General features: G+C 49.7%; 1 protein-coding gene across 1 annotated transcript in view; it reads left to right on the top strand.

The window, feature by feature from the left end:
- Positions 1 to 8869, top strand: part of SUFU (SUFU negative regulator of hedgehog signaling) — an 81914-nt gene extending 73045 nt beyond the window's left edge. Inside the window, exons 11-12 of the mRNA XM_042818430.1 lie at positions 4929 to 4997; positions 8376 to 8869. Of these exons, the coding sequence (XP_042674364.1) occupies positions 4929 to 4997; positions 8376 to 8465 (159 nt within the window). The 3' untranslated portion in view covers positions 8466 to 8869. The remainder of the gene's footprint in view (positions 1 to 4928; positions 4998 to 8375) is intronic.
- The last annotated feature ends 10169 nt before the right edge of the window (positions 8870 to 19038 follow it).

Below are 19038 nucleotides of genomic sequence, written 5' to 3'. Positions count from 1 at the left end.
CAGGGCTGGGCATGACGTAGAAAGACATAATGACAAGGCCGGAACCATCAAAGCAAGGCAACGTGAAGAAGGCCAAGCCAAGGGAAAGCCAGGAGATGGGCAGGGGATGCTCATGGCACAAAACACAAGTCAAGGGGTGTATTGAGAATGTCTACTTTCAGTGGGAAATGCTGACACACCTTAGCTGCATTTTCTCTGTACTGTCAACAGGAATTAATCTGAAACATTTTTAAGGCAAAGGGCTCCTAAATGCTGCTGGGTATTTGCAGAAGTAACAGATGACATGCGGCTTAGGGTACAGCTGCTCCACCCAGCCTAGGCATAGCACCTGTATGGATGAGCAGTGTCTGAGGAGTGCTGGTGTGATTTACATAGGGGTTTATTGCAATACATCTCCACCTTCTCTGCCTGAGCTGTACAAGCCAGCTCTGTACTAAGTCCAGATCTAATAAAACCTTTATTTTCTTTGACAAACCTGTTAGAAAAGCAAGTGGCAATGTTTAATGCAAACAAAGCACTAGGACAAAGTGTGGGATCATTTGGTTTTGTTTCTAGGTAGGCAAGAAAGTGAGTATTACCAGTAAAAGCATCCATGCTGATTTGTCCCTGGGCCAATTGCTTGTATTTTGCCCTGAACAAAACACATTCCCCGAAGCTAGACAAAGCTGCAGCTTAATTCCTAGCTCAGCTTCTAAGGGTCTTCCAAATCAAAGGTGTGCCAGCTGTCCTAGGCTGTCAGAATCAGCGTGAACTGTGGTCCACAGCAACCTCTCCTATGCTAAGAATTTCCAGTCCTCATTGAATTCTAATGTGCAAGAGAGATGGGGTGTTAGGTGTGGAATGGTACCCATAAGCTGACTGTGAAATCTTTAATGTTTTACTAAGCACAAGTTGATTTCAAAGTCAGCTGAACTAGCCTAGAGCCCCATGACCTTGTGAACGTCTTTAGATCTCACCTGTTTTCCTGCATTTGCAGCTGCGTACCTGTAACAAGTCACAGTACAGGTTTCTCAACTGTCTGCGGGTATGGAGGCTTCGACACAAGCTCCTTCACTTGACCTGTAGCTAAGTCCTGTAGGTAAGAAGTAGGTTTCAGACAAGCTCAGGTGGGATTTACCACGAGAGGGAGACATCATGCTTACAGCATTCCCTGAACACATCCACCTGAGCGGGGCTGCCTAGCACGGTGTTTTGTAATGTGTCAGCAGATGCAGCTACCAGTGAGGCAGAGGGAAATGTGGACCTTGATTGTTGCAGTAGGTGCCTCTGATAGACAACAGATACTTCTCTTGTGGGTAGTCATCATCTTCCGAGCTTCTGCAGCATTACTGACATTCACAGAGCCACAGAGCACATGGGAAATTGAAGAGTGAATCTGCTAGCAACAGGATGGCATCTGTCTGGGCCTCTCTGGGTCAGGTCACAGAGATCCCAGTGTAAGCAGAACTGTATAGCGCCAAAGGGAACGTCCCAGATAGCCCCAGCTGCTTGGCAAGGCCATTCTCTGTGCATACTGCAAACAGCCATGACAAAGGCTGAGTTACACCCTGCAACCAGCTTCAGCAGGCCAGGAAGGCGGGAATGTTTGCACAGAGCTGTGAAAACACAGAGCTGTGAGCAGCCGACCGCTATGGCTCCAGGAGAGCTCGGACGCCTCCTCAGCACTGCCCAAGAGATGTCATGGGAGGAAAGGCTGAGTCTGTGTTTTGGATGACTTCATTTGTCCTCCAGATTGCAAAGACTCTTCCCCTAGCTGGAGCTCTGTTTTCGTTGGGGGAGTGAAAAAGCTGCTTCATCATTATGATCTCTGTGCAGCGTCCTGTTGATAAGATCAGCTAACAGCACTGAAGGAAAACTCTAGATTCAGGCCTGAAATATAAAGTGAACAGGGCCTATTTGTTTAATTTGAGCTTCTAAGGTTTAAATCCCAAAGGAAATTAAATTAGGTGCCTAGAGCAATGGCAGTCTGTCATGTTTATTTGCTGGGAATGTCACCTTTAATATCATGCACATATAACGTGTGTGCGTTAATGTAATGGGGTATCATACTGTGCAGGAGCAGGCATGCTACAAGAGCTGGAAATGTGAGATATTGTGAGCGAGGGAAGCTGAGATGGGATCAGATTTATTCTCATCCTTCTCCACAGGAGCAAACACCAGCATGAAGCTGTTCTGCTGACTGCAGGTGTGAATGTCATCCTGATCTATGAGCAGACCTTAGTGTTCTTGGGTCATTTAAATTGGGCTACTTCTAAAAGGAGAAATGTTGTCTGGATGCAAATCCAGGATTGCCGTGCTTCTTACTTCAAAGCAGCTGGTGTGCTGGGAACGTGTGCCTTCTGCATCCTCAAGAGAGTTCTGGAGTGCTGCATGTTCCCTGAGCTGAGGGATCCTTTAGCTTACCAATTTGGTTGCACCCGTGCTTTAGAGATTCCCTTCTATTCCAGGAAGGAGGACAAGTTTCCCCAGCTGCATGGGGCTATATAGGAGGCTTTGGGGTGGTTTGTTTCTGACTCAGACTGCTGCAAGTTGCTGAGGATGGGCTGTGTGTCACACACTGTTTGAATGTCACTGCAGCAGTTTGTCACTGCAGCCAGAGACACTTGCCCTCCACCAAAGTTAACTATCTATGCAGGGCTTGCAGAACAGCACTGCAATCTTTTCTCAGCCTGCTCCAAAGCACAAGCTGCCGCCGCTTCGATCTCACAGCCGCAGTCCATGAGACAGCTGAGCTGCTGACTGCTGTCCCACTCTGCCTGTCAGACCCTTCAGGGAGCCAGTTCAGCTCACTAAATCAGTGGAAGTTGTTGTTTGGTTGCTGGGTTTTTTTTCAGCTGGATTAACAAAATCCACTGAGAGGGGATGGTGAGCTGCAGATGGGCTTGGCTCCGGGGATCACACCCCACACTGGTGCTTGTCGCAGTGCTCCACATAGGCTTGTCTTCACGCTGCAAGTCTGTGGCTTAGCCAAGACCTGACTGGTCCCCCATTTGCTCCCTCGAGCCCTTGCTGCTCACCCCTGCTCACCCTGTGTTGTTTTCCAGCAGCAGAAGAGCAGCTGGCTGCCTCCACATGTGGTTCCCATTTCTTCCCTGCCTCTGGCACCTTGGGAGCGCCCAAGGGTCTTCCTGCTGCGCTTCTCTTCCAGTCCCCCTGCCAAAGATGTGACTCCTCATTCCTGCTCTCTCACCCATCCCAACCTCTGGCATTTTTGCTCATCCGTGGAGGGCTGAATATTCATTTCCTCTTTGCCTGATTGCTGTGAATACCAATTCCTCCTCCTTTTTCCGGCTGCTCTGTACATTTTGATGTCTGCCAAATTGTTTTCATTCCCTCGCCCCATTGCAGGCTGCACCTCCGCAGAAACTGATCTGCTCTACTCAGAGCCCCAGCTCCCCACCCAGCTATCCCTCCTGGGCTGAGCGATCAGGTTGCCCTCCTGTCTCTGACACGGACAGTCAGCTTCCTCATTCTGCAAGCAGCCAACAAACGAGTGTCTCCAGTTCAACAGGCAGAAAGTTACAGCCTCCTGCAAGGAGACTGCAGCAGTTTGCAGTGGCACTGCGTGTTTCAGTGCAGTGTTTCTCAGCTTGCCAGTCTGCATATTGGTGCCAGGTTGCAGAGTTCTGTCCAAAGCAGCAAGCTCCTGGCTGCTAGCTGAAGCAGAGCTTTTTCCAGGCTCAAGGTATGAACAGAAAGTCCTGATGGGCTACCTGCATCCAGGCTGAGCAGCTCAGTCATAAACCCTGGCCTGAAGTCTGCTGCAGGTTGGAGCTAAATGAGGAGGGAAATTAGTGGAGAATGGAGGCCACAGTTCCCTCGTTCCCCAGGAAAACAGTGTACAGTGTTGGCAGGGCAGCAGGGGTGAATGGAAGAGAATTCAGATACATCATAGCTCTTGAATCTGTATTTGGTGTTTTCAGATCAAGTTTCTTACTACCGAAGGAAGAAAGGGAGATCAGAGTACTCCCTTTCTTCTAGCCAACAGTCCTGCTGGTATGACCAAAACACAAGCCAGCAGCTTCAGCTAAGTAGTCCACGTTGTCCAGGCAGTCATGCACTCCCTGCTCCCATTCCTGGCTCCAAGGAGCTAGAAGTGGTTTCCTGCAGGGCCATGCGACAGCCAGGCCAACCCTCTTCCAGCCCAGAGCAGGAAGAGACAGGATAAGGAAGGGGTCTGAGTATGATGACTGCTTTGGGGATGGAGAGCAGTGCCAGAAACAGAGGAAAGAGGGGAGCGAAGGAGGGAAGGGAGATGCAGAGGGAAAGAAGCAAACCTGTAGGTTGAAATAGGAATAACATGCTGGGTTCTCTGTAACTCAACTCCCAGGAATGCCACTCCAACACACTCGCGTTGCGTGGGGATGTTGTCCCCATCCCACACTGCATTTCCATTCCCATTCCAAATTTGCTGACTGCTGGGGACTCCAGCCTTTGCATCTGCTGCAAAAAGAGGCAGAACATGTCTGTTTTGGCTATTATGTGCCTTCCTAAAGAGAGTGCAGGTTTTTCTCCCCATGAGTGCAGGGTTTGCTCCCCAGTGTTCCTCTGCTTTATATAACTTGTGGTCTTCATGGAGCTCCACTTCCAGAAATCAGATGAAAGCAGCACTGTCTCTTATTGCCTCTCTAGCAGTTGTTATCTTGACCCCTTTTCCTTCTTCCCTACTCTGTCTTTCTAAAGCTGGGCCTCTAATTTTAGTCTTAGGAAGATAATTGAGGGTCGAAAAAGATTGCCATATAATTTTAACATTTTTAGTGTGGTTGAGGCAGGAGGCAAAGTTAGGAGCTCCTTGCCCTTAAGCCGATGTGTTGCAGGAATGAAGAACATTCCTGGTGCAGCTTGCTCAGTGGAAAAGTCATTCTGTTGCTTGGCAGTTAGCTAAAACTAGGAGTGAGAAGACATAAACCACTGTATTTCCTTTGCAGATCCTATTGACCGAAGAGTTCGTAGAGAGAATGCTGGAAGATTTAGAAGATCTGAACTCTCCAGAGGAAGTAAGGCTGCTTCGTTCCTGCATCCCCACTGTATGCCCCAAAGAGCCTCACAGAACCTCTGAAGGCTTTGTGAGACGTTTACCTCTTCTATGGGATAGGGCACTGAGAGAAAGGATTGCAAGAAAAGCAGAGCAGTTTTGGGTATGAAGGGAGATGCTGCACATCCTCTCCTTCAGCATCATTCCCCACTCTCTGTCTGGGCACTCTGACCCAAAGCAGCGCAGCCCCTGGGCCAGGTGTCAGGGTTTGCCTTCATGTTGTGGGTAACCTCCTCAGGAGCTCACCTCCTCCCCACTGCCAGAGCAGCTGAACGCAGTGGCAGCACATTTACTACTGAACAGTCTGTCCTTGGGGGCCTCCTTTTGGTTTGAGAACATTTTCATGTCTGTTCTTGGCCCTCACCTGCTGCCCCTGCAAGTCGGTGCACAGCGTGCAAAAGACCATCCCCAGCCTGAAAATGTTACAGCAGCGGCTGAAGGAGCTTTATAAAGCTTTGCTGTGTGGTGCTAAACTTCCCCTTGCCATGTGATCTCTTCCTGGGGAACATTTAACACCCTGTCTCCCATGCATGCCATATAAATATTCTGACTGACTTCAAAGAGCAGTGGCAAAAATGACATGTAATATTTTTAATCCCATTTTTTACAGCTCCCTGCAGACTCTAAAGAAACTTTCCTTGGCTTGTTGAGCAGCACTCCTATCCCTCGCCCCACTCCCCTCCCCCCCAGGAAAATCTCAGGGCTCTAATTGTTTAATCCAGAGTTGATTTAATGCCAGGGTGTTCTTCGCTGTGAGAGTGAGGAGAGCACACTGCTGGCTGTGCAGGGACTTTCAGGCCAGCTTTTATCCAGTTAAACCTAATCCAAAGCTCATTTTGTGGCCAGTGACATGGAAGCCCAGGAGCGCTTGGTCGGAAGGCCCTTTAGTAGGGCTCTGGATTGCTCGTGTTCCTCTGTGCCCTGCAGCGAGGTAAAGGCAGTGGGCATGGCAGCTTCTGGCACGGCAGCTGGCCTCTGAGTTACTGTGACTTTACTAAATTAAAAAGTGAAAAGCAAACAAATGCAAAGGATGACTTCTCCGAGAGGATTGCTTTGGAACCACTCCTGCTTATGAAAAGGAAAATACTTGAGATGAAATGTGATCTTTCAGCGTTCAGATCCCTCCGAGGATTTGTATGTTACAGGATCCCAGTTTGGGCCAACTTAACACATTCCTCACAGCTCTGGCTGATGGTATTCATGCGATTGACCAAAGCTCTGTCCGTGCTGCAAGGAGAGTCTTCCTTTCGCTACGTAACAAGGCTCCCAGATTAAGTAAAATATCTTTGTCTGAGTATCTTTAGCATGTTTTTTACATACTCTCGACCTTGCACTCAGGAGGATTCCCTAGGCTATACAGAACCACTGGATTACATGGTCCAAGCTATGCACAGGGACTGAGTTAAAGAAAGAAAAACTGAACAGTACTAAGTGGAATTTGGACTGTTTGTGTTTACTAGAGAAGGAAAAAGTAAAAGTTCTGGCGAGCCATTACCCTGAATGATCCTTCTGCCTTCCCTCAGATCACGGGTCAGGCCCAGAACCACCAGCCTGGCACATTAAGGTCAGTGGGTCCCAACTGCAAGTTACCCGTGTACAGAAGCTGTGCATGGAGCAAGGTCAGGAGCAAGTTCATAGCCCACTGCAGCCATCCTTCCTGTGGAGCAGATGTCTGCAGGGGAACTTCTCTAACAAGAACCTACCACTGAGCAGGTGTTGATGTCCTTCAGAATGGGGCTCTTATGGGAAGAAAGACAACTCACTGGATAAAGATGGATAATTGCAGGTTGTTTTCCCTTGCACAAGCTCTCTGTGTACGTAATAGCCCCTGTGCAGCTTCCAGCACTGCTGGCCTTGTACAGAGGGCTCACACAGGAAAGGATGGCTGTGTCTGGGGCAGTTCTGAAACAGCTGCCTCCATGTCCTGTGACTGCAAGTGGGGTAGGATCCTGGTGAGATTCCTCCCTGAGGATGCTGTAGAGGCATCAGGGATGAAAACTGAGTGCAGCAGAGATTTCAAAACAAAATCACCCTGCAAACTGATTTCCAGCCTTGTGTTCTGGCCTCTCAGAAGAGTCAGTGGGATTGCTTGGAATGCTGGGCCAGAAGTGGCTGTTCTGCTGCCATGTTGTCACATACAAGCTTGAAGCCTTTATTAGTGCTGCATCTAGGATGTTTGCCTTTTTTTTTTACTTCTTGCACTCTTAGACGTGGCTTTGGCAGCTCAGCAGCAACAGCAAAATTCTAGTGACACAGAGGGGGAGCTTTTCTTGCTCCAGGATTGCACTTGTCAGCCCACAGATGCCCCACAAGCTTCCCCTGCTAAGCAGCACATCTTTAAGTGCCTGCCCTTTGAACAAGAAGGCGATGGGAGGGTCTGGTCCATGTTAACCCCTGCATGACTGTCAGTGCCAGGAAACAGCTATTATTGTTCCACTCTGTGATGGTTCAGTGCTGCCCTGAATCTCCTGCACTGTCTGTGGCCCTGGTCAAATATGCTTCTCATGGGAACTCCTTGGACTTCTGTCCCTAAACAGTCATGTTTGGGATCCGGGATGTTCAGGTGCCTTCCCAGCCACAGGCTGGGTGTCCTGCAGCAGCATTAGGACAGGAGCCTTGCATTGTTTAGGAAACATCTGCCAGAAACACTGATGTGTAAACCAGGCTGGGGCAAAAATCTCCATTCCCTGTGCTTCAGTCAGTGTTTGCAAAACAGCCCAAGCAGCTGAGTGCGAATACGAGGCATTGTGCGGGCGCTGTGCAAAGCCTTTGTGCAGGGGGTCAGGCTGGAGCAGAATTGCTGCTCAGGCATGCTGACCTCCCAGCCAGGGCTCCCTCCATGGACGGCCATTTGCAAACCCTCTCAGTTCTGCCCTCAGCAGGGCTCATGCACACCCCACCCTGTGCGGGCAGGGCCCCACGAGCTGCCAGAATGCTTCCTCTGATGAAAAGTGGGGCTCTGGAGAGGAGGTGGAGGGAAAGGGACATAGCCAAGTGGAAGGGGAGAAAAAATGCACTTGTGCTGTGAATTTTCAGCAGATCGGGAAGGGGAGATGGTGATGGGAGCAGAAACCCTCCGGAATCCATCTGATGAAATAAACAATGCTTGGGCTGAAATCTCATAACTTTACTTTGGCAGCTGAGGCACAGGCCACATTATCTAATGTCCACTGCTGTCCAAAACATACTGATGGGGAAATGTTTTCTTAGTGGCCTCTTGTTTTAAGTAATAATAATAACACAGGGCCGCCTGCCTTTGTACCCATTTTGTGGGCTTTTTTTTTTCTGTGGGTTAGATTGCAGTGATATACATTAACTGGTTCTCTGTATTGTCTTACAGTTTAAACTTCCAAAGGAGTACAGCTGGCCTGAAAAGAAACTGAAAGTCTCCATCTTGCCAGATGCTGTGTTCGACAACCCACTGCATTAGAGCTGAATTTCACCCTTCTAACAACTGAGAGAGCCAAGTTACTGTCCATTACCCAGTGACTCACAGGATAATTAATGCAGTAAAAACTCTGCCTGCAAATAAAAGAGTTTGCTGCACAACCACTGCAAACAGAAGAGGAGCAACTCAGCACCAGCCCAGACCGAACTGAGCCTTTTCTTTTATCCTTCCCAAGGCTGAGCTCTCTGGGAACAGCCTGCGTATGTGTGAGTGCGAGTGAGAAATATTTAACTATGAAAATTAGTCGTAAGAATCCTTTCTCTCTCTTAGCTACAGAACTTCCCTCTGCCTTAGCCCAGGGTGTAGGCGCTCTGCACGCCTGTATTTACACATGCATTCTGCCAGGTGCAAGCCTATAATCCATGGATTAAATGTTCTTTACGTGACTCTGGAGTCCTTTTGTTAGCCAAACTTTTACTGACTGCAGAACTGTTCTTCCATGTGCTATTTTTTTTTTCTTTTCAGAAACAGAATGGTATTTCCCCTGTTTAAAGGAGGCCAAAAGCTCACATGCTTGAAGCTGAACAGATTTAAAGATGAACTTTCTAGTTCAGTCAAGAAAAACAAACCCAGATACTCCCTGCCCTCAAATTAGGCATGTTTTAAGTGTTAGTGTTGGTGCTATTAGCTATGGTATCACTGCAAACAGAGGCAACTTTATTCTCACGCATCCTGTCCTTGTGCCTGAACCCCAGGGAAGGTCACAACCTCTGGTTTTGCACAAGCAGGAGGAAGAAAGCTACCGGGGCGGGGGAGATCTCCTGTTTACAGTGTGTTTATCTTTAAAGAGATACTGTCAAGTATTTTTTCTTTGCTATTGTACAGTATTGGAGAAGCTAGAAAGAGCCGTTTGTTCACAGGGCAACTTCAGCAGCTCTGCAGGATCCATTGGGGAGGCTCAGCCTCAGTAAATCCAACTATTCTTGTCACTATGGGGGTTGTGCCCTATCGCAGCTCCGCTTTCCCCTCCAGCCTTGCAGTGATGGCTTTCATTGCAGCTGGTGTCCCTCCTTTTGGGTAGATTTGGACTGAAAAGCATCAAAAGCAGCTTGAAAAAGCCCCCTCCTCTAGATCCGTATGGCCTCTCGCCCAGAGCCAAATGTGGTGTGCAGAGAACACAGTCTGTTCGGTCATGTTGTGTCTCTGCATCGCGATGCTGGCCCCTGTGTTTATGCTGAAGCAGTCAACCACAGGCTTCACCCCCTGCTGCTGCTGCAGGTTGTTCCTGATGCATATTCCCCCAACCCTTCTTTGCCCATTGTCTTTCAGTGGCAACTTTTCTCTCCTTGTCAGAGGAGATGCAGCTTTCTCTTCCACCCTTTTCTGCCAATTTAGCTTGGCTGTTTCTTCTTCCCAAGTTGTGCACAATTGCCAGTTGCTGTGTGATCTTAATACAAGTGTAACAGTAGCTTTTAACACTTAACTCACCTGATCAAACAGCAAAGTCCAGGAGGCCTCTTGGTACCCCAGGCTTGGATTTCTGTTTGTTTTTTCTTCCTGGCACAGACGGCTTTAATGTTTTTTTGCATATATTTGAGGCTGGTTAATGCTGGTCAAGAAGCAAAGCTAGGAGCCGCAAAGCTTTCCTTGGACTTGCTACAGAAATCCTCTGTGGCCTCAGGCAAGTCACTCAATGTGTCTCTTTGCAAAGAGGGTGATTATTGACTAGAGGGCTGTAGGACCTACCGAAGCATGCCAGGGTTTGCAGGGGAGGGCGTGCTTTGTGTACAAAGTAGTATTTGTATTATTATAATTGTTGTTATATTATAATTTAAGGCAGGCCAAATGCAGGGTCCAACACTGCTCAGCAGAACCTTCCTTTCTGCAAAGCTACGAAAGCAATTTACATGTAAATGAGTTTGTCATTTTGTCTGAACTCAGCGGATCATCTTAAAATCCTGCTGTGAAAGAACAAACTTTCAGATATCTGCATGTACCAGCCAGAGTGATTTCTGTGCTGTGGCAGACTGCATTCATCCATGGGATCTATTGGCCAGTATTCATTGTCCTGGTTCACACTAAGCCTGCACAAGCCTTCTGCACTCAAGATGCATATCCAGGGCTGCAGAACATGGGAATCTACCAGTCCAGCTTCAGAAATGGTATCCCCAAGCATCCTGCCACAAGATAATGAACAAACAGACAATTGTGATGGTCAGAAAAAGGGCAGGGAGACTACTAGAATACTGTCCCAAAGCCATCTACCAGCAGTAGCCCATGGACTGCTCTGGTATGGGCTTGCTGAGGGTGCTTGAAGCAGCACTGGCCCGTCACCATGAGGCTGACTGCTCTTCCTTTTCTCCAGATGCTAGCTCTCATTACAAGGAGCTTAAAGTCCACATCTTAGTGGAGAAGGGGTGTTTGGAAGGTCAGCTGTTGCTCTTCCTGCAGAGATCGGCACAGGGCAGAGAGAGGTCCATCAGAGCTCTCTGGGTCTCACACATCTGGAAGGCTGAGGACCTCCTGTCCTTTGACCTCTGGGAGCCTTTGCAGCAGGGCAGGTGGCTCCTCCAGGCTGCCTTGTGCTCCAGTTCTGCCTATGCATATGTTTTCCTCACCATATTTACTCTCATCAGACGCTCTGGGTTGGGTTTTCATTGACTTCAGAGGGAGCACACTGAATGCATTTGAAAATCCACCCAGTATACTTTGTGTGTGTGGTTTTTTTTTGTTCCGTGTCATGTATTTATATATAGTTCTGTGTATTGAGTTATGAACAGGTGGCATGCCAGAAATCTCTATTTCTGCAACATTTTCTCAACAGATCTTTGCCAGTATCCGGATAACAATTATGGAGAAGATTTCAGGGGAAGGAAGTGAAATCTTCCCTTTTAGCTAAGGGGGAAAATACTAGACAAAAGTTAACTGCTAAAATAGAAGATACTCTTGCCGTTAGACCAACTAAATGAGAGAAACTGGTGAAAGTCGACCCTTCAGCTGCAAGGCTGTGCTGCTGCCTCTCAACAGTTTTCAAGTAAAAGAAAGTTGCATGTTGTTTGGCGCTGTGAGGAGCTGTGCACCCACAGGACCTCCCCTCCCCCGGTTCGCTTCAAGTTTGCAACCATGCCAGAGGCTTACTCATTGGCAAGTAAATGAGATCTCGAGTTTGGATATTTTCATCTTGGGGCAAGAGGACATGCCTGTGTGTGAAGGAACTGGAAAAGAAACCTTTGTATTTTAGTGAGCGAATAGTTTTAAAAAGGAAAGTGCATCAGTGTTCATAAATGCCATGCTATTTTCTAGCCCCAACCTGCTGAGGTAGTAGGTCTACTGGTGCTGATTTTTCTTCTAGATTGTGTAAAAGGTCTGAAGCAGGATTATATGAAGCCAAAACCCATGAGGCGTCTGTTGTCTAGAGATAGTGATCTGGATATAAATGTCAGTTTAAAATAAGTGGGTACAAGTTTTCTCTCTCCTGGAGAAATCTCATGATGCAGTGAGGTAGGGGTATTTCCAAAGATGAAGAACCTTGTGGCCGATCTGCAATGCCTTGAAAATGCAACATGTGACAGCAGTTCTGGAACAAGGGAAGTCCCAAAACCCAGGACTGCTTTCCTCTCAACTTGTGATTAAAAACAGAAGAAAGATTGTATAGTTTCAGCATGTGGGATGTGACCTGGGCAGAGCAGTCGGTCTTGTAGCTGGAGTGACCTACAGTGATATTTTCAGTGGCTTCGTTAGGTGGTGCCTGCTGTGTGTAATATCTTTGAGGATGGTGATATATTGGTTTTACTGTACGTAGATATGCCAGCAGTGATTTGAAGTGATATTCTGAAGCTCCTCGCTTCAAATATTCAGTTGCTCTTGGATGACTTTTGAAATGACACCATTGGGTCATCAAATGGTCTTTGAAGAAGTGGGGATTTTGTTTTTCATCTGCGACCAGTAGAAATATTTAGGAGGTGTAGCTTAAAAAAAAAAAAAGTCGAAAGCAGAGCTTGGCTAGGAGAGAATGGATTGCCGGGGAGAGGCTGCGTGCTGGAGGCAGGTTAGCAGCCTCCCTTGCACCCACAGCTGGGGCTTCTTTGAGGCAGCACAATCCTTTGTGCCATCTCAGCGGGATGCAGGGAAGCCAGAAACCAAAGGGAGCGTCACTGAGCTGCCGTGGTCCCTGCGGACCAGTCCTCGTGTCCACACCACTACCTACTGAAGTCCTGTGTGGGGTGAGGACCTGGCTGTGCGCATCCCACTGCATGTTCACACCTTGGCCTGTGCCCATTGCAGAGGGTGTGGGCTGTGAATGACTGTGTTAGCTCAGAGATGGGGAATGGCGATGCAGCTGCTTCTGAATCATTTGGTTTTTTAATGAGCGTGGGGCAGGGAGTGGAGCTCTCGCTCCGCTGCCCCCCACGGGAGCCCCCAGGCTGGTCACTGGGCGAGCATTATTGCTCACCCAGCATCCGTTCGCTTCATCAAATGTTCCCCAGCTCCTCACAAAAACCTCTCTGAGATGCTTCACTGAGGATGTTGGCTGGCTGCATGCTTCTCATGCTGGTTGGAGGACGCGTCTGCTTGGAGACGCAGCTGCTTGAGTGTCTGTCTGCCCTGTGGTCATCACCTCCTAGGCAGGCATCCAGAGCTTGTGGACTGCTTTGCAGGCTTGTATCTGGCTGAGGCAAGGCAGCACCACACCAGTGCAGGGACATTCAAGGTCAAGCTGGACAGGGCTCTGAGCACCTGATGGAGCTGTAGGTGTTGCTGTTCACTGCAGGGGAGTTGGACCAAATGACCTTTAAGGGTCCTTTCCAACTCAAACCATTCTATGAGAACCTTGAGGCCTGATGGGCCCAAAGACCCATGCGCCTCATTTTGTCCTAGCCTGGCCACAGCCCCGCAGTGCTGCTGGGTGGAATCCTGGGCTTCAGTTCGTGTGCTGCTCCTGGGTGAGCTGGGGTCACTGCTGGCACCAGGACAACCGCCACGCTCAGGAGGTGATCCTGTGCAAGGGTCCTCCTTCACATCCCATATTGTGCCTTAATTCTCCCTTCAAGTGACGCTGTGAGGGCAGATGAGCTGTCGAGCAACTGGGAATCCCTCTCAGTGCATCTGTCCCCATCGATAAAAGCAGGCTTGCCCAGAAGCCAGACTGCATCTAAAACAAGCTCTACATGTGCGCATCCCGAGATGTTAAAGCTGAACTTAGGTCTCTGGGACCAGTTTTGAACAAGCTCTGTAGCAACCTACTATTTTTGTAACATTTTTTTTCTGTTGTGCAGTGCCTGCTTGTCCTCTTAAACAGAAAAAAAAAAAAAAAAAAAAAAAAAAAAAGCAAAACAAACCAGCTTGTGCTCGACACCAGTCCAACATTTCAAGCAGAGAAGCCCGAGATTGCGCAGGCTGTGGACCTGCCCGAGGGGCTCCCCTAAAGCTGGGGCAAGCGCCAGCACTGCCGACAGGCCCCATGGCCCTCAGCTTGCCATGAAGGGAGCCCGGCCCCTCGTGGGCTCAGCGGCCCTGGGCTCAGCTGCACACGTGAGGCCTACTGCAGCCTACGAGCACCGCTGCTGCTGTTTATACTCCAGCCATAACGCTGCGTCTCCTCTCTGTTAATAAAAAAGAGGAAGAGAGAGGAAAAGAAACAGCCTGTCAAAGCTGGAGGAAAATTCCCTGCCGATTGTTGTGTTTTGCAAACACTGCTCTTTTCTCTCGGCCTGTCCCTCCTCTCCCCGGCGAAGCTGGAGATCAAAATGGCTCCTTTGTTCCTGTCCCTGGGGCCCAACCGCAACGAAAGAGCAGCTCCGGAAACACTGCGCTGCACGCACAGCGCACGGCGGCGAGGGTGGGAGGGACGGCGCCGTGCTGCAGGTCCTACAGCAACGCGGTGTGCTTGGCTGGGTGCGGCAGCCCCGTGCCCGCCCTGCTGTCTGTGCTGCCCAGATTCCACAGCCCCGGGGCCGTGGGTGCTTCCCGGCCTCGCTCCGGCCCCACGGGGGATTTCAGCCCTTCACACCCCTCTCCTTCCCACCCGTGCTGGGCACAACGGTGTTTCTTACAGCGGTGCGGGGTGCAGGCTTTGCTGGTCGGCGCGGTGCTTTGCATTTCAGAGGGTTTCTGCACAACTTCCCGGGGGGACCCGGGGACACATGTTGGGACCTTGGAGATGGCCTTTCTCCTCCACCCCACCCCCTTTTTTCTTTTTTTCTTCCTTTTTTTTTTTTTAAAAATAAAAGACAAAACAGAAAGCTAAACTAGCAGAGGTTTTTAAATATTTTATATTAGTTTCTAATGTAAATTCTTACATTGTTATTTCAGTGCTGGGTATGTTTCACCTGCACGTGACTTTTGTAATATTTTTGTGAATCACTAAACGTTTTCTCCTCCCGTGTATCCTAAGTGCATTAAAGGTATTTGCATACTTCTCGGTGTCCTTCTCTGTGGGGGCTGTGATGAAACAGACCTTTGCTAACGTTATGATGATTTCCCAGTAACACTGAGCAGTTTTGCTGTAATCTTTCTACACTCCTCTGTGATAATTTTTTTTAAGGCCAGAGAGGGGAAGGGTGGAAGTTTGATGTGGGGAAGGGAAGAGATGTGCAGGGAGCTGGATGGGTTTTGCTCTTGTTCATCCCAGGACATTGTCTTGGCCATCCCTGTGTCAAATAGAAGCAATGAGCGGATGGCTGCAGCCGGTTTCGTTGCCCCAAACTCCATGTGCCATCTGCCTCCCAGGCCTCGAAGCACTGTTCATTCAGACGGCCCGGCAAGGACAGCACTGGGAACCTCCCCTCTGGCACCCAGTTAATCATTGCAATGCATCAAGGCTGTGCAGGAGATAAGCAGAGCGGGAGGGGAGCTCTGGACCCCACAGCACCGGGATCAGAGAGAACCTACAATGTCCCTTTGCACGGCACATCCTGGCCGATGCCGTGTCCTGCCCCGAATCCCATGGAGCCAGACCTCCTGCCCACAGCCCTCGCCCAGCCCCGTGCCCCACTGTGCTGTGCTGCCCAGCCAAAAGCACCTTCGGGCGGTGAATTTAATTAAGGTTTGTGAAAAGCGGTGTCTGGGAGCCCCTCCTGGATCTGCGGCTCTGAACTTCATTAGGAGTGGTTTGTTGCTAATAACGCCGGCAGCTCCTCTAATTAATAATGGAAGGGCTGTGAGCAGATGCCAAGCCAGGAGAGGGAAGGGATTTGTTTGTTTATTTCCTTTTTTTTTTTTTTTTTTTTTTTCCTTCTTCCACAGTGTGCAGGGAGGGCTGGGGCATGTTTCCCAAAGTGAACGGCAGCACCGGGGACCCTGACATGCAGGAGGATGCAGAATAGGGAATGGGGTCCCCATGGCAAGGGGCTCGTGGCCACAGTGCTGCTCCTTGCGCACCGATTCCCCTCCAGTGCTGATGTCACCACGGGGAAAATGAAAAAGAGGGGTTCAGGCTCAGGAATTGTGATGGGGCTGCCTGCAGGCTGCAGCCCGACAGCATTGCGAGGTGGTGGGAATCCCAGTCATTGCCTTAAAAGGAGATTTCGGAGACTTATTTGAAATTGTTTCCTTGTTATTCAGCTTATTGAGAGTTTAATTTCATTATTTGCAATATGACGTGAGGGGCTGTAGATGTGCTACCCGCACAACTAACAGCTATGGCCAAGGATGTTTCTGTGGATTTGGGGCCAGAGGGACCACTAAATCATCCCATCTGACCTCCTGTATTCGGAATTTCACCCAATTACTTGCGTTGGGCCCAACAACTTGTGTTTTTGATTCAGGCATGCGTTCCAGCAAGACATCCTGTCTTCATTTGGTGACTTCAAGCGATGAAGAATCCACCACTCACTTCCCCTCATTGTTTGTCCCAGTGGTAAAAACACACAAGGAAAAAACCCCACTGCCGACTTATTCTGGATTTGGATGTGTCTGGCTCACACCAAACCAGGGTCATTCCATTCCCTTTCATCATCACAAAGTGACAAGGACAAGGGGACACCACGGCACCCGCATTGCCCTCAGCTGCCCACACGTAGGTGTGCAGCTGAGCAGCAATGAACCCTGGCAGCCCTATTGGTCTGCTGTTGGCGAGCAGCTCAAGAGTTAACCATCTTCCACCAGATGTGACCAACATGTCAAGACACGAGAAGTACGTGGTATGGATGTTTATAAGTACATCGACAGAAGGCATTCATAAAAGGTTATAAACCGTGGTAATAAGCAACCCATCAACTTGTTTGGACTCTAACACTTGATTAACCATTTATTAAAACACGCAGTAATCATTTATAAGCCGTAAGTGGGACCAAATGCAATGCACGACTCTCTCTGTGTTCATGGATGCCTCCACAATTCCCTTTACCCTGTGCTGTGTGTCCATGGCTAAAGGCTCACCGCCGCCACCAGGCACTCCGTCCCCACTGCCCCCTCTGTGCAAGAGCCTCCAGGCATCCCTGTCCCCATCAGGCACAGGATGGGACCCCAGGAATGGTGGCAGTAGGGGACCCAGTTTGGGGACCTGAGCCCTAGGTGAGGGGCAGAGCCCCACTCCCTGCAGTCCTGACCCAGTGGTATGGTGAGGGAACTCAGACACCGCAATGGCTTCATCCTTCTCTCAACAGGACCCTCCTCGTTGTTTGCCATCGCACTCCTGCTGCCCTCAGAGCAGCCATGTTTTCCTTCTCGGTGTCCTAACGAGACCTAAACCCATAATTGCTCCCATTACACAACCAGGATTGACATTTTATTAGCAATGCTTCCTGACCTAATTTACGCTGATACCGTCGTGCTCTTCCCATGGCTGTGGGCAAACAAAAGCAGTGCTTTTGAGCACTGCAGATGCATGGGCTGTAGGCGAGCACCTGCCTCAGTTTCCCCGCACCAAGCAGGGACATGGGTTTGCACGACAGCAGATGCTGCCTGCAGCCCTAGGAACAACACATGGCTGTTCAAAGGAAGCTCAGTAGCGGCCCAGCGGGGGGCTTTTTAGCATGCGTGTGGTGCCGGGTCATTTGGCTGTAGCCTGCTTTAATTGCATGGAGCATGCAGAAAAGGAAGAGGGAGGATGAGAACTGCTCAGGAGCAAAGGTTTGCCTTGGCTTGGATGGGATCCTGCCCTGCTCCTGCTCTTACCATCCCACAGGGGCAAGGCAGCCTTGTGTCGCAGAGATCGAGGTGTGCAGAAAAGGCTGCAGGGAGGGATGCTGGGGCCACAGTCCTGACCAATCTATGTCAGTCCCATGGCTTCTGGGGACGTGGCACAGCTCAGCCCTGGGCAGCCACCAAGGATCACAGAACTCCATGTGAGCAGAGCTGCTGTCCAGAGAGCTTCATTTTGGGGGAAGCAAGGAGGAGCCTGCCTGGCCACCCGCCTCACTCGCTCTCGGAAAAGAGGGAAAGAAAATCGTTCTGTCTTTTTTTATTGTTGTTTGTTTGGATTTTTTTTGGGGGGGGGGGGGCGGGGAGAGGGGGGAGGTTTGTGGTTTTGACGCAGTTTCCTGAAAATCCTGCCTCATCCTGCCAGGGGCTGAGCAAATGCACATCCCAGGCCTCTGCGGTGGGGGAGAGAAGGAGAGAAAAGCAGCGAGGGAGAGAAAAAAGCCTTTGCCAAACTGGCCTGACCAGAATGTGACACAAGAGCAGGAAATGAGTCACTCGGCAGGGCAGCTGCTCGCAGGCATTTCCATAGAAAGAAACCCCACCAGGCAGGGGAGCCGTGCTGCCCTGTTCCTAGCAACCCCAAGCTTGGATAGAGCACTGAGCATCAGTGGCATCCCCATGTGGATGGGCTGCCCCACATCTAGTTGGGCAACCTGAGCTCCAACTCCAGGCTTGGTTTTTCCACTTGGAGTTGGACATTCCACCCTGGATCTACCTCAGCATGAATGAGATCTCCAGTGTTTTCTTTCCACCATTCTTCAGCAGAGCAGAGGGGTCCACAGCCCAACATAATTTCTGTACATCCCATGCCTCTGACTCTCTGTGGGGTGACCTCAGCCACCTCCTGCGGGCTTCAGGTGTTGGGTTCCCCTCCCAGAACATTTTTGTTCCTCCCACCTTCCCCTCACCTTGCTGTCTGCTGCCTCGGGAAGGGGCAGTCCACAAGATGTGCAGCACACCAATCAGGTCCAGCTCAGCCCCAGGAGCAGGGCTAGGTTTTGTCATTCACAATGTTGGTTTTTATCGTGGCTCAGAGGAAATCTCAGGAGTGCGGTGTGTAGGCATATTGTAAACCTAGGTAGGGATGTTCCCCATCCCAAAATGTTTCCCATCAGCATGAGAGGAGAAAGAGATAGGCAGAGAAATAGGACAGGAGACCCCAAATCTAAATAAAGCTGAGGGGAGCTGATACCCATCACTCTGCCTCTTGGCAGAGGCATCCTGAAAAGGAAAGCACAGAAAAACTCCGACCATCTGAGCCGGGGTGTACTGCAGGATGCTCACTATGCAGCAGGGAGAGGGTTGATTCATCACTGGGGCCATTGAGATCTGAGAGCTCTAGACAGGTCCATGGGTCCATGGCTGCAGTTAGGAAGTCCTGCTCTATCCCTGCCAACCAGTTTGAAGTCTTTTGTGACCTCCTCACCGGTGGGAAATGGGTTAACACCAGCCACATGCTTTATTCCCTGCG

This window comes from Centrocercus urophasianus, unplaced genomic scaffold (genome assembly GCF_019232065.1).
Source record: "Centrocercus urophasianus isolate 14NV4802_14NV808 unplaced genomic scaffold, USGS_Curo_1.0 seq_17, whole genome shotgun sequence".
Taxonomy (NCBI): domain Eukaryota; kingdom Metazoa; phylum Chordata; class Aves; order Galliformes; family Phasianidae; genus Centrocercus; species Centrocercus urophasianus.
Note: the sequence above shows the minus strand (reverse complement) of the source record. Positions and strands in the feature narration are given on the sequence as shown.